The sequence below is a fragment of the Capsicum annuum genome, chromosome 2 (genome assembly GCF_002878395.1).
Source record: "Capsicum annuum cultivar UCD-10X-F1 chromosome 2, UCD10Xv1.1, whole genome shotgun sequence".
Taxonomy (NCBI): Eukaryota; Viridiplantae; Streptophyta; class Magnoliopsida; order Solanales; family Solanaceae; genus Capsicum; species Capsicum annuum.
Window position 1 is genome coordinate 126,589,343 of NC_061112.1, and position 15,546 is coordinate 126,604,888.

At 36.2% G+C, this 15,546-nt stretch overlaps 1 protein-coding gene and 1 pseudogene across 1 annotated transcript; both read right to left on the bottom strand.

Annotated features, from left to right (window-relative positions):
- Positions 1-2,007: 2,007 nt before the first annotated feature.
- Positions 2,008-3,379, bottom strand: LOC107858136 (annotated as a pseudogene).
- Positions 3,380-4,638: 1,259 nt separating this feature from the next.
- Positions 4,639-6,078, bottom strand: LOC107858135 (uncharacterized protein At4g28440-like). The gene is made up of 4 exons (XM_016702853.1): positions 5,994-6,078; positions 5,102-5,326; positions 4,785-4,957; positions 4,639-4,677 (listed from the first exon to the last, which is right to left on the bottom strand). The coding sequence occupies exons 1-4, from the start codon at positions 6,076-6,078 to the stop codon at positions 4,639-4,641; spliced, it is 522 nt and encodes a 173-aa protein (XP_016558339.1).
- Positions 6,079-15,546: the final 9,468 nt, after the last annotated feature.

Sequence of the window (15,546 nt, forward strand, 5' to 3'; positions counted from 1 at the left end):
CCATTGAAAACAAAGAAGAAAATCTTCTCATGATAATTCACTATGGGACCTGAAAAAGTCATTGCCATTGAAAATGAAAAAGAAAATCAATGCCCTGTTACTGTCCACCAAACGTTTGATGAAATGCCAAGCTCAAATTTGACTTACAAAAGTGTGGAGTAAAATGAAAAATGGTTGTTGCTGAAGAAGAAAATGGAGCAAAATGGAGAATGGGGCAATCAAATTTCAAACATTTAGAATCAAGATTTTTGGTGAAAAAATGCTAAAAAGAATAAAAATAGAGAAGAAATTAAATAAAAATTAATTTTAAATAAAAATACATGTGTCAATATCAGATTGGTGTGTGTATTACACTTTCTACTCCAAAACTGGATATAGCGCTTTGAGGGAAATTAATTCCACTTTAAAAAAGTTCAGGGGGGTAATAAGACCCCCACAAAGTTCAGTATGCCCAATTATAAATTTGATCAAAGTTCAAGTATTTTCGTGAGTATTATTCTTATCTTTTTTATTATTAAGGACATCTCTTGTATAATAAAATTTAAAGTTTGTAGGGTCAAGAAATGGAGTGGGTCCTAAATAAATGTAAATATTGATTTAATTATCTTAATATTTTCTTCCTAAAATTTTAGAGTTTTTCCATCATTAAATAGACATCAAAATTAAATTAAAATATCTTTTAGAGCTCATTTGAATAAAATTAAAATTTGATCAAATAAGTTTTTAATCTCTTTTGTACCTTGTTTTAGATGTGTAGTAAAACAAAAAAGTACCTAAAAAAAAAGTTAAAATTTAATTTAACAAAAAAAAAAAAGCAAAAAGTGAGGCGTTGGGTACCCTCAACCTTTTACATTTTAAATTAATTTTTCTTTTTAGTTTGATGAAGACATTTATATTTTTATCACTTATATTTTCCTTTAATTCTAATAATACCCCAAATTTGTGGTGACAACACTCACGTCATTGAATTTTTTCAACCTCATCATTCATTTAAAGGGGGAATATATAAACAGACCCAGATATCTTGCTCTCTCTAGCGTATGGTGGTAAGGCAACAGGCCAATAAACTGGTACTACTATTGTGCAAGCCACACCATTTTCGAACACTCAAATACCTATAAATTTTTTACATGAGACTCTTATACATGCTCATTTAAGATGAAGTACACCTGTTGCAGGGTGTTAATGGTATATCTAGAAGGTCAAAAGGTCAAATATATGCTACTTCTAAACTACATAATCATGTGCAAATTCCTTACAGATGATGCTATTAACCTTTAGATGGTTAAAACCTTACGAGCTTATTTAGGAGTTACCTCAGCACATAGCCTCTAGAATAAATAGTTATGGCAGTTATTCCAACCATGAAACTGAAAGAGAATACTACATCTTAGAAAATGGACTACTCAAAGTTGCACAATATCTAGTAAAAAGAAGAAGAATAGATTCTTTTTCTACTGTTTCGAAGAAAAATAAAATATCCTTCAACCAGTAATTGAGTTGCTAGAAAAATCATAGAAGACTGTCAGATAAACAGATAATAAGCTTGCAACATGCTTGAGAAATCACTGGTAATTAGAATTTACTTTGTGCATGGTACATACATCAGTACATATTAAACCATTTCAGTGAAAAAGAAAAATACATCAGGACATACTAAATCTTATAGTTGTACAAAAGCTTAAAAGATGATCGTAATTAATGCACACAAATCCATTTAAGTCAGCACGGAAGGAAGAAGGAAAAGTACATCTGAATGAATTAAAAGCATCCACTTCACTGAAAATAGAAGAAAAGAGATAAAAGGCTTGCGTGACCCACTGCTCTGGTATGAACATCAAATTAAATAAAACAAATTTGCTATGATTCATTTAAGCACTCAATCCCTTTTAATCTGAACAAATATGATAAAGCCCGTGTAGTATAAGACTATATTGTGCTCGCTTATTACTGGCACTTGATGAATACATGAAGTTTTACAATAAAACCAAGGGATTAGATAACAAATCACAATCTATGGTAAGAAATAAGTGTGTCATCGTCGTGATCCATGAGAATCCAAAACCCGTCTTCTTGTTGAACCATTCCTTTATTCTTCTCGATCCACCATGACACTGGCACACCATATTCATCCTTCAACACATCCTCCGCCTTATTCATAAGAGCAATATCCCGATTTATTTCCAACTTGAACTCTTCTTCTGGTCCATGGGTTCCGGCAATACCGTGCAAATAAACCTCCAGAATATGACTATTATGCATTTCTTCAAGTACTTTGACTTTGTTGTATCAATTGAATTTCAAAGCCAACATCTTCATACACTCTCCAGTCATTTTCAGAACCGTCTACGAGTCCATTCTTTGGTGATCTTGGAACAGGATCAGACGCATTGCTAATGCGCATGATTTGAAGGGTTTTTAGTTTTCCCTAAGCTTCCTTGAAATTCTCTTCTCCGACTCGTGGGCAAGCAAACACAAATGCAGTCACTGGAAACTACTTATTGATCTGGTTCACAACTATGTCAATCGCGCATAGTGTGGATAATGATGAACCCAAACTATGGCCTGTAACAGTGATGCTCACTTCCTCCTCCTTGTATTGATTCAACAACCTTTTAACTTTTTCAAGAACCTGTTTCAATGTAAAAATACAAATGAGAATTTTAATGAGTAACCCCTAGATAATTGCTTTAAAATGTAGAAAGCAAAATGGTGTACTACCTGATCTCTAGCACTGGTTGTTCGATTGAAACCCGAAGCCTAGTTAAGAGAAGTATAAATTGAATAAAAACCTTTGTGTACTAGAATGTCATTCGTATTTTCTCCAAAGATTTCTGTTGGTTGGACCAATGAATTTTCAAAATCATCATTCCATTCTGAGACCATCACGGTCCCTCTCCAAGCAATTAAAATATCTCTCCTGCCTAATGCAACTTTACCCTCATCAGTGGCAACACCAACAAATCCCATCCAATTTGATTGTTTCACCTTCTCAGTTTCACTTGGTACATCTGAAGCTGCATATAAATATTTGGTGATTTCATATTTGTAGGTATTGTTTTTGTCGAGCCCCACTCTTGTGACGAGGTTCTTTTTGGAGCATCGACTTGTTCCTCTATATTTAGAGTCCTCTATATTTAGAAGCTTCCTCATTGTTGAATGCATTGTAGATGGCTTGACACATTTGGCCATAGTGAATGAGGTATCGTCGAAGATCGAAATCCAAAGGGTCAAATAAGCCTTCCCAATTGTTCTTAGCACTCAAAATCTCCCATCTTTCTGCTATGTTGTTGTCTCTGTTTTCGATTCCTTTTTTCCTTTTGAGGCAGTTCTTGATATTTCTACTTAGAATCTCCCATCCTTTGTTCATGCATGCCATCTTTCTCCTCAATTTTGAGATTTCTTATGATAGTGTAACTGCAAAGTGATAATTATGGAGAAAGAAGTAGTGGCACTTCTGAAGATCCCCTAGTGCATTTGTCCTCCAAATTATATGCACTACTCCAAATCTCAACCACGTTAACAGTTAGTTTAAACTACAAATTATAAAAGTCTTTTCAAACTTAGTGTCTAATCAAACTATATTAGTATATCAATTGGGATGCCAGAAACAATAGTATACTCAAGAAATACGTCTGGCTGCAATATAGATCTGACAGCTGACACGATTCCCAAGGACTATTTTCATGCCTACCCCCACCCCGCGCTCACCTGCCCGTGGCATACAATTTTTTCAACTAATATGGAATGAAACTATACCACAAAGAACTTCTTTGTCATAACCTTTTCTTGAATACTTGCATAAAGTTAACTGATTTTTACATTACATATAGAAATTAGAAATATTTTTCTACAATAAAATAAGAAGTGGGTGACCATTCATTACCAAACTTTAGACGGTGGATACTTATTACTCCTTAGTCCCAAATTTTCTAATTTAATTTTTTATTTTATTTATCTTTTTTCATTAATCAAGAATAGATAATTTCTTTTTCATGTTTACCCTTTGAATTAATTAGTTTTTCTTCAAATTAAAATGTAGGGGTACTATAATAAACTAACTATATTATTAATTATTTTTCTTAATTAATGTACCATCAATTTGGAACGGGTAATTTGGAATGAAGGAGTAGTTCAAGTGGATCTTTTTTGTCCTCGGAGAGCTCATAGACTATCCACAATTTGAAACATTATTTTCCAATTGACGCGCTCTCAATTATTCCATCCGTTCGGATTTATTTGTCATTATTTTTTTAATTTAATTGTTATTTTTACTTGTTATTTTTACAAATCAAGAAAAATTCTTAGCATTAATTACTTATTCTTCAAATCATTTTCTAATACCTATTACTAAACAAGAAACATCAATTAATATGGTAATACGATAAAGTTATTATACCAATCATTTTTTTCTTAATAGGTGTGTTAAGTCAAAATGACAAGTAAATCCGAAGGACAGAGTATCATTTGAAATTAAACAAAATGAAGAATTAAGTATTTTGATTTACATTCGATACACATTAGCTACCAAAATTTTTCTAATTAAAAGTGATTTGAGAATGACATGATGAAGAAAGCGCGTTGCTAAGGCTGAGAACACCATGCAAATTCGAAACTTTGCCGTTGAAATGCTACAATCTAATAGCATTTTCGGCAGTCAGCTGATGCAGCGAGCTTCTGTGCCGAGAAAATCCAAAACATATACACCAAGGCATTCTTTAAGGCAGAGCCAACGTAATGAATAATGTGGAGCTCTTTCTTCATCATTCATATTTGCGAATTACCTCATACCCAACCCAAGATACATTGCAATCTTCATCTTCATCTACAACAAATTCCACGGGTTCTACGATTTTGATATGTGCCCAATTCTCTACAGCTAACCTCATGAAGCCTCGATACAGTTGAATTTTTGCACCATAAAGAAGTAGGATGCTACCTGGCTCCATCAAGTCAACTACATCATAAAACCAGAGCTATCATAAGCACAGAGGTACCATATTAACATCATTCAAATATGTGACGACCATAATGCAGTAAGTTCATAAAAGAGAACTTCTCAAGGCAACAAAAAGAAATGAGAAAAAGAAGATGACTTTACCTTGTTCATTACGAGCAGTAAATATGATAGTTCCGGTTTCATCTCCAACAAGGCTCTCAGCTACACGAGCGATTTCAACCTTTTCCCCTTGATAATACCTGTATGACGGTAGGGACTGGTGCCTGGTGTTTTGGTTCTTGTCAATCACCACATTAGTATTTAGGACCTTGACAATTAGATTGAAGCCCTCCGATCGCGGCTTCAACTGATCCACCTTGACAAATCCTAAAGAAGAGAAAGTGTAACATTACAGAGATGCATTCTTCTCATATATTGTATCTCTATTATGCCAACTCATATTTTTCATATATTTCTACTAGAGAGATGCATACTTCTCATCATGGTATATATATTTCAAAAGCATTTAGTGGTCATACTATTTTCTTTTAGAGAAAAAACATGTTTAACGAAAACTTACTTTAGCCATTAAACTTCACCTTTAATTATTTACCCTCTTATGAACTTTAAAATGTATTATTTTACTCCCTTAACGGCTGACGTGGCAAAAAAAAAAGCGCGTTTTAGGAGGGGGAAAAGTGTAAAAAAAATTTAAGTGGGGCCCACTTTAATATTTTTAATGGGAAAAGGCATCGTTTCCACCCCAAACTACACAAGAAAAGTTTAAGTCACACCTGAACTATCTAAGTGACCTATTACACATCTAAACTATACAAAAGTGATACTTTTTACCCCCTAGATCTGACATGGAAAAAACATAATTAATTAAATAAAAAAAGGAGCGTCTACATTAAAAATTGATACAACAATAAAATAAAAAGATAAAATACTCCTCTACCCAACCTCCAGCATCCATCTCCCTTCCCCCACTAGCAAACCATCATCTTCTTCATCACCCCCACCCCCAAACCATCATCTTCTTCATCACCCCCACCTCCGAACTCCAACCCCACCCCAACCAACATATCTTCTTCATCACCCCCACCACCAAATAACACAATTTCTTCACACCCCACCATCTATCCCCACCAAATCGACGCTAGTTTCTTCAAACAATTATCAGCCGGTCCCCAAAATTATTATAAAGCTCTTCAAAATCTGAAAAATAATTTCCAAAAAATTGTTGTATCAAAAAATTGCGTCGTGGACATTAACCTCATAACAATGGAGGTTTTGGCTGCCTCTTCCTCCTATGGCTGCTTTCAGAGGAACAAGTGCTTTGAATATTATAGGTTTATCTTGTGTACTTTACGTTTGATATAGCGTATACCAACATATGTATGGTAAGAGACTTGAAATTGTTGGAAAAAATCAAATTCAAAGTTTCTGAGATGCGAAAGTCCTTGGATGAAATTAAAGCTATGAGTGTTGAAATTGACAAGTTTGCCGCAACAGGACATTTTTCAATCTGTGGTTCTTGTGTCAGTGTTATGGTTCCCGCTGAGAATATCTGAGTAGTAAGGCGTAATTAGTGAAAATGTTAATAATATAACAATTTGTAGTATGGTGGCAGCTAAATGGAGAAGCTGGAATTAAGGTTTTGGCTGCATAGTTATGGTAATTTTGTTGGTGGGATAAATCTCCATTGACCTCATAACAAAATCAACTAAAGCTTTTCATTTCTAAATTGGCTGCATAGTTATGGTAATTTTGTTGGTGGAATAAAGTTTATAATGGTGAATATGGTGTTCATAACCTCATAGCAATTGAGGTTTTGGACATAGATTTCATAACAATGAAGGTTTTAGACATTAAAGAAGAAGGAAAAAAATTAAATTAAAAAGAAAAAAATTATAAAAATAATAAATTTATTATTTTTTCTAATTATGTTGACATGATGCTGACGTGGCAGGCGCGTATGGAACACCGCACCACGTGCAAGTGGTGTAATGCTTTACAAAGTGTAAAAAGTATCACTTTTTTATAGTTTAGGTGTGTAATAGGTCACTAGTATAATTTAGGTGTGGCTTAGACTTTTTTTGTATAGTTTGGGGTGTAAACGATGCATTTTCCCTATTTTTAACCATTATTTTTTCCCCTTCTTCCTCACACCCCACCACCCCTATTTCTTCTTCTTCGACACACCCCACCACCCCCATTTCTTCTTCTTCCTCACATCCCACCATTCTCATTTCTTTTTTCTTCCTTTTTTTTTTTTTCATTTCTATCCACCAAAAATCTTCAATCAAATACACAATAATAAAATACATAAATTATACAACAATTTTTTTCTATAAAGATCAAGAATCAACAAATTAAATCCCAAAAATATATAAAAATCAAATCTTTCAGGTATGTTCTTCAAGAATTTGCTAAATTTCAACATTTTGATGTCTTTTCTCTTTCTTTTAATGATACCCAATGATCGCACCAGAAATTCACACAAAATTATAGGCCAGTGGTCTTCCTGCATGGGAGGGAATGGAGTTGCATGATTTTTTTAATAAACAACCAAATTGATAATGGTGGTGGTCACTGTTAGGTCACTTATGCACACTACGACTATTCCACTGAGTACCTCCATCCTTTTACCAGTACGGATACCAGGTAATTTTTGCGAGCACGGATTAGGAAGATGAGAATAACGTAACATTGTCTCCATAGGGACTGGTCTTTAATTAAGAAGCAATTAAACATGATCTTACTGATCTATACATGCTTACATAGTACTCCCTTTGATACAAGAATAATCATGGATATGGTGTGCGTTGGTCCCGAGACTTGGTGTGTTCAATTGAAGTGTAGAAGAACAATGTAGGGTTTTATTTACTTAGTTTATGAATGAAGTTGTAAGTCTTACAAGACAAAGAAATACAAGCCCTCTTTCCTTGAGGCACCCAAAATCGAAATTAGGGCTTAGGCAAGTGTAGAATCACTTGTGTTTGCATTTGCTTGAAAACATTGATGCTTGGGAGGTGGATTCAGATCTTGTGTCTTTATAAGAGAAAGGTTTATTGTTGTGTGTAATTTTAAGGGTCCAAGAGTTACCATTCTTGGGTTTTTAACATTATACCTTCATGTGGTCTATCTATCTATCCTTTTTCTTTTGTAATCTTGTATCCGTTTTGTATCTCGTATTGTGAAGCCATTTTTGTTGTTGCTGTTGTTGTTCTCATTATTGTTTCATCTTGTGTTGTTAACTTAGTTTGTTGTTGGCTGCAAAAGGTGTCAAACACCTAGTTATATTGTCCTTCTTGTATTTCATTTTTGAATCCGAGAGTGGTCTTCAAAAGGGTCCTCGATTCTTTGAATTAGTGGACTCTTTTTGGAGTGTATTTGGACTGTTTTGAGCTAATTTCGTGTGTTCCTTGGTTTTGTTGTATCATTTGGTATCAAAGCCATCTTTGATTTTGTTCTTACAATACCAATCTTGGGCTTTCTTGCTAAGAAAATAAAAAAAAAGACGTGTTCTTGAGCTTGAGATCTTGGTCGAGAAGTTGAACTTGTTGTTGTTGTATCTTGGCCGAATGTTGTGTGTTTAGGTCTAGAATTTATTTTGCTTGTGTTGTTGTTTCAAGTGTTAGTATTCTTGTCCATTAACACATTGAGTCGATCTAGATTTGAGCTTTAAAAAAATTGATGTTGTTGTTGTAAACAAGACCATGACTGTGTGTTGAAGTTGTTCTTCTTGGACGTGTAGACTTGTTGTTATAGTCCTGGTTGGACGTTGTTGGTGTTTTTGTTGCTCTTGATAAAGTTGTTGTTGAGTTCTTGACATTCATCACAACCTTCACCTTTGTTAAAACCGAAATACAACACCAAAAAGAACCTTGGCCGTGTATTGACACTAATGTGTGTTGATGTTTGCCGTGGGGTGGAAATTATTTTTGTTTTGTTGACGTGTTCTTGAAGGTTGTTGTGGTGTTCGTTTTGTTCTTCATCTCATCTTACAACTTAAGACAACCAAAAGTGTAACATAGATTCAAAAAGGTGAACTTACAAGTTGTAAAGTTGTTTGTGAGAAGACTTGAGCCATCACTTTATTGACTTGACATCTACTTTTCAACCACTTTTCTTGTTTCAAGGGACCTTGTTTTATGGGAATTGTACAAAGTCAAGTCTTGCCTTTTGAAGATTAGACTTAAAGGAGATTTAAGACATATACTTTCCCTCCAAAACCAAGTGTTTTCATTACATAGTAACTAAAGTTTGTCAACTTCAACTAGTGACTAATTGTGGGGCCATGACCAATGGTATGCTGCCACATCACCCAAGTTACTGTTCACACGAAAATTTTAAGCTCAAAATTTGATCTTCTATTTTTATTGTGTTGTTTCTTTAGTTTTGTTTGTTGATTCATTACTAACTTACAAGCTAGTACTAGATTGTAAGTTAGTTTTGAAACCGTCCTTCGTGTATATGTTCCTTTGTATGTCTTATTCTTTTGAGTCATTGTAATACTTGGTCCACCTCTAGATGTCTCAAGGAGTATAAGCAAGGTTACGGCATTTGTGAGATAAAAGTGTGAAAAATCCGAGAGACAAAACCATAGAGAGGAAGTGTGAGGACCATTATTGTACAACTAACTTATTTGTTGTTTTGTAGGTAACTTCTTGGCCATAATGGAAACTATTTTGGCCCTCCTTGATGCTTTGTCCCGAGACCTTGCTAGGGCAAATGTGGGTCTTGAAAAAATTGACTTGAATGTGGTAACTGTGAGTGAGAGGTTGGATCGAATAGAGAGTCAATGGAACTCTCGTGCTTTTACTCCTGAAACTTTACTTCCAATGACCAATCCTCCAATACCACCACATAATGCCACAAGCCAAGCTCCAAATAACCCTCAAAACCAAGAACAAGATAGACCACTTCCCTCGAAAGTTGATCAAGTCCAACAAGGAGGACTTGGAAGCCAATTTCCTCCCATCCAAGCTCCACAACCGAAGCTCAACATTACTAAATTGAGTCTCTCAACTGAAACTTTCCTTTCCAAAAATCGACACATCCAAGAAGAGGCACAGGGTAGAGAGATACATGGAGGATAAGGAGTCTACGACAATCTTATGTGATAGAAGGAGACTTGAGTCGGATGAGATTGAAGGCCAATCTCAAGAGAGATAGGAAGCCTAGGGTCAAAATGAAGATGTTGGATTCGAGACTTGTTGTCATTATGCTCTCGGGTTTGGCTAGCTTGTGGACTATTTTTGTGCATTTCTTATGGGCTGTTTTTAGCTCGTCTTTGATACGCCCCTTGTTATTATTGAGCTGTCGGGCTCTTTATGTTTTGCGGACTATTTTGAGTGGTTTCTTTTGAATTGGCCAATTGAACGACATGAAGCCGTGAATTTATGGGCAAATTCCTCTTAAGACAGAGAGGATGATACAAGAATAATCATGGATATGGTATGAATTGGTCCCAAGACTTGGTGTGTGCAATTGAAGTGTAGAAGAGGCCCAAAACACACCAAAATCAGCCCATAACTTACACTTGATGGGCAGCCCACTCTTTGAAGGCCCTTTTGGTCATTTTAATTTATATCTTGTAATAAATATATAAAGAACAATGTAGGGTTTTATTTACTTAGTTTATGAATGAAATTGTAAGTCTTACAAGACAAAGAAATACAAGTCCTCTTTCCTTGAGGCACCCAAAACCAAAATTAGGGCTTAGACAAGTGTAGAATCGCTTGTGTTTGCATTTGCTTGGAAACATTGATGCTTGGTAGGTGGATTCCGATCTTGTGTCTTCATAAGAGATAGGTTTATTATTGTGTGTAGTGTTAAGGGTCCAAGAGTTACCATTCTTGGGTTCTTAACATTATACCTTCATGTGGTCTATCTATCTATCATTTTTCTTTTGTAATCTTGTATCCATTTTGTATCTTATATTGTGAAGCCGTTTTTGCTGTTGTTGTTGTTGTTCTCCTTGTTGTTTCATCTTGTGTTGTTAACTTAGTTTGTTGTTGGCTGCAAAAGGTGTCAAACACCTAGTTATATTGTCCTTCTTATATTTCATTCTTGAATTTGAGAGTGGTCTTCAAAAGGGTCCTCGATTCTTTGAATTAATGGACTGTTTTAAGCCAATTCCGTGTGTTCCTTGGTTTTCTTGTATCACCCTTTCGCTGTAGTATTCATTCGTCTAATAAAATCATACGGCCAATAAAAATTCAGTATAAAAAGGAATCAAACAACAAACAAAATACACCATGTTCCTTAAGGTAAGAGTTTCTAACTTGTTTTTCTCTTTTAGTTGTAGAATCAAGAGAAAATAGAAATCAATTCAATCTAAACTGTAGAGCTGGCCTAGAATTTTCTGCTCCTAGATAGGATGTGACATGCGTAGCTTTTGAGCAGTGTGGATAGCAATGATCTAAAATAAGTGATTTTAGGTTCTCATTTATAATGCCAAGGGGAGGGGGGAAAACCTTCACCAAAACTCTTGTCCTTGTTGGAGAAATAAAAGATAGTATATAGTCCTCTTTCAGCAAACAATATCCCCGAGTACAAAACAAAGCTTAATAGATTTTCCTTATTTTAGTACAAGGTGCTTACTCTATCTACAAAATCTATTTTGGTGTTCCTCTAATCTTATCTGACAAGCAAACAGGCATTTGGAGCCTATCGTTACATGTTCCATTGACCTCAATGAATCACATAGCTTAGGTGTTAGTAAGACTTTGACACTTGAAACTAAGGTTGACTTGAACCTGCAAGCTGAAGGAGAATACAGTAACTGCACATAAATAAGAATACAAGACACTCAAAGAATACTTGTATCTTTGATCTTTGCCTCCTTCAGTTTTTACCCACAAGACAAATGGTTGTTGTTAATATAACTTTCCTTACTCCCTCGGAATTACAGAGATCAAAAGTTGTCAAATGTGAAAGAACCTGGAAAAGAAAGAAAACATCTCAGCCACTATCTCATAAATTTAGAATGGGAAGTGAAAGAGTGAGGTGTTTTCCAAATCAACTCAAACACAAATAATCTATGTGTCTGAAGAAGTTACATCCAGTAAAGCTACGCAATGCAGAATTGTTCAACAAATATAGTCATCATTAGAACCCATGTTGAATAAACTATTTATCAAGTTATGTTAGATCTCTATTCTAGGAGCAATGATGTAAGAAAGAAAAGAAGAAGAACAACATATAGTATGGATAATTACTGCTTGTATTTCCTGAAATGAAGTAAGGAGTACAGTGAGAGAAAACCACTTGTGACACCCCAAAGTTTCAGGGCTTGTTAACCGGCAAGACTGTGCGTGCCAACTAGGCTGCACCTCTGTCATCTATGCAGGCGGCATGTGCTGAAGTTGAGGATAAGGCAAAGGGGCATAAAATGAGGCAAAAAACACTAGTATGTTGCATGACATTTCCTAAGAGTGCCAAGGTAATTTGAAGAGGGCTTGGTGTGAGCCCAAGGGGGCGGAGGTATGGTGAGGATCAAGTGCGGTATTTAATGTCAGTGCCATGCCATTTTAAGCTACAAGTGAAATATATGGATTTCAGTTTAAAGTGTTGATATTAAGGGTACCTTATGTATGCTTACAAAATTTGGGGTCGGTTGGAGTCTATTTGGATAAGGGCTTGACTTGGCCAATGTCCAGTGGCATTGTCATAATTTATTGATTGGTCCGAAGGCCAAAACTCATTCCATGAGTATGGGAATGGGATGAAACTTCATAGAGGTGTGAGGGAAGTCAAGAGAGAGAAGTAGGAACAAACAACACCAAATTTGGAGGTCGAATGGATAGTCTAAGCCCCAATATGATTCTCGGACAGAATGATGTCTAGTTCCAAATATTGGGATTATTTATTTTAAGCATATATAAGGGGGGTATACATGGTGACAGCCTACCAGCCTCCCCCGGGTGTGTCGACATATGGCCACCCCAAGTGTGCTGCCTTGAGGGAAAACCTCAAGGGCCTACCTTGGCATGTCAAAGGAATGTGCAAGGTACTCATAGGGCTCAGGAACCCTATGGGCTACGCAGGGTTGGGTGGACTAGCGTTGGGTGCCCCGACAAGGCTAGAGGTTGGCTATATGAACCGACATGTCCCGCAGGCTTTCTAAGTGATGGAAGGATGCCTCCAAGACGATAGAGCAATCGAGATACTCCCCCCAAGAGACTCGTGAGCTGAATTGTGAGCTTGGACAAGGTTCAGCCAAGAGAGCAAGGGTCTATTGGCCTAGACACACAGTTGTGGGGCGACACTGTGCTATGGAATTTGGATGCAAGGTGCATGGGCTATGTTTGGCTATGCCATAAGACATGAGAGGACATGTCTAAGAAAGACGTTTGTGACTAAGGCCAAGGATTGAGGGTTGCGCTACTTGGGCGAAGCAAAGGCCAAGTGCACATGCACGAGGAGATGTCAAGCTTGAGGATAGAACTGTGCATGTGATGGCGATGCTCAAGCCCAGGCGGGCGATGAGTATGTCCGTAGCCATCCCCAGGAGCGCATATGGATGAGATCCAAGGATTGAAGGTGCGCCACAAGAGTTGCTTATACATTGGCCATGTCAGCCGATATGTTGATATCGCGGAACCAAAGGGATAAAACCTCTAAGGTGAGCTTCCCACAGACACAGGATCGTGCTAAAGACCTGGAAAATGAGGAAGGCTGGCCCATAGTTAGGGGAACCATGGGCGCCGCACGGGCAAAATTGTATGTCGCTGACACAGTGAAAAATAAGCCAATGACACCACTACTTATATACAAGATTAACTCACTCTAACAAACTTCTAAAAGTTGACTGCTGTAAAACAATTATTAACAAACTAACTGAATAATTAACTTTTATCACTTAAGCTAATTAAATAACTAGAGTTAAAACTAGCATATAATTTAGTGGACGGCTGTATATGTAGACAGATAATTTTGTCCCTCCCCGATATCACTTTATTTATTTTTACCTTATCTTATTGTGTACCCTCAACCATGTAATTATACCGCACAAAAATACAAAAATAACAACTTTAAACAAACTCCCTAACAAATCTTATCCTATCCTAACCACCACTACCCCATTTACCCTATACCCTATGCCCCAACTACCCCACTCCCACACACAGAAAAAGGAAGAAAAATAAAAATAACAATAAAAGAGGGGAGAAATCACTGGTCCTCACGATTGAAAGACAAAACACGCAAAAATGGACCCTCCTCCATAAAATTCACAAAATTCTCTTCACAAATTCCATGAACCGTACTCCATGACACATACCCATATAGAAAATGCATACACAAAAAATAGGGAATTCTTCCATTGATAGAGATAATTGATATTCACGCAGGGAAGGGGGGTTTCCACTTTTGGAGAAGAGGGACACACAAGAATAGAGGAAAAAAAGAAAAAAAGGGAAAAAAATCCATTTTTGATTTCTGGGTTTCATCTTCACAGGATAGAGAGCAACAACACCCACATACGAAAATTAAAAAAGAGGGAGATTAACCAGTGAGAGGGAGAAATTGAGAGATGAGAGAGATAGAGAACGAGAGAGATCGAGCAATTCGAGAGAGAGAAAGGAAAAACGGTATTTATTGACTATTTTTGGTGAGAAATTCACCAAATTCACCATCAAAACTCCACAAGTACCACCGCAGCTCAGATTTCTCTCATTTTTGGTTGATTTTCGATCAAAAACTGGCCAGAAACGTCACTGGGTTTATCTTTGAGATTTTGGAGGGGTTCGAGCTCAAGGTCAGTTCGTGGTTTGTTGGTCCACGAGGCTTATGTCATCGTTGAAATACCTCTGTATTCATTGAAATCAATTCAAGTTGGTGAATAATAGCCTCAATTTAATGTCCATCTCTTTATCTCATTCTTATCCTTAGTTAATTTTTATTGTTGTGTGTGGTTGATTGTTATCATCTCGACTTTTATGTGTGATGTGAATGGTGAATGTCGAGTGATATTAATTATGGATTGCTGAAGTATTATCGTTGATTTGTTATGTTGGAACAATGATTAAAAATGATTTGGGATGGGAATCGAAAGTTAATGAAGTAATTTGAATAGATTGTTTGATTTGAAATGGATATTAATGTTGATTGAATCCGGGTTAATTTTGATCCATTGATGATCTTGAATGTAATAGAATCATGATAGGTTGAGTCGGGTAGGCAAATAGTAGGTTCAGGTAGGCGAATTTAGAACTTGTGGATTGTTGAATGTTCAAAATATTTGTTGAATGGTTTTATTTTTGGATCAAATGTATCATTTGGTCGGAAAATACCCCAAAGTACTTGTATTATTTTATCCGGGGAATGCCCCAAAGTATTTTATACTCGAAGGACGTCCGTGGCGAAGGCCCGAGGCATCGGGTAGAGCATGAGAGCACAGTTTAGGATTAGTATAGGTTAGAATAGAATTTATATTTTTCGCATTTTTTTTACTTTGGACGGTATAATTGAACTGAACATTATATTTTTGGGATTTATTTTGGTTTGTGTTTGTTTGCTTGATTATTGTGTGTTTATATGGTTTATACATCTTTAGTGTCGAATTACCCGATACGCTCCACCAAGCTATCGTGGTC

Coding starts and splice junctions, on each gene's coding strand:
- LOC107858135 (XM_016702853.1), bottom strand. CDS start 6,078: ATGGTGGGGTGTGAAGAAATTGTGTTATTTGGTGGTGGGGGTGATGAA. Junction 4,958..5,101: donor TACTGCTCGTAATGAACAAG/GTAAAGTCATCT, acceptor TTTATGATGTAG/TTGACTTGATGGAGCCAGGT. Junction 4,678..4,784: donor TATCTTGGGTTGGGTATGAG/GTAATTCGCAAA, acceptor TTCTCGGCACAG/AAGCTCGCTGCATCAGCTGA.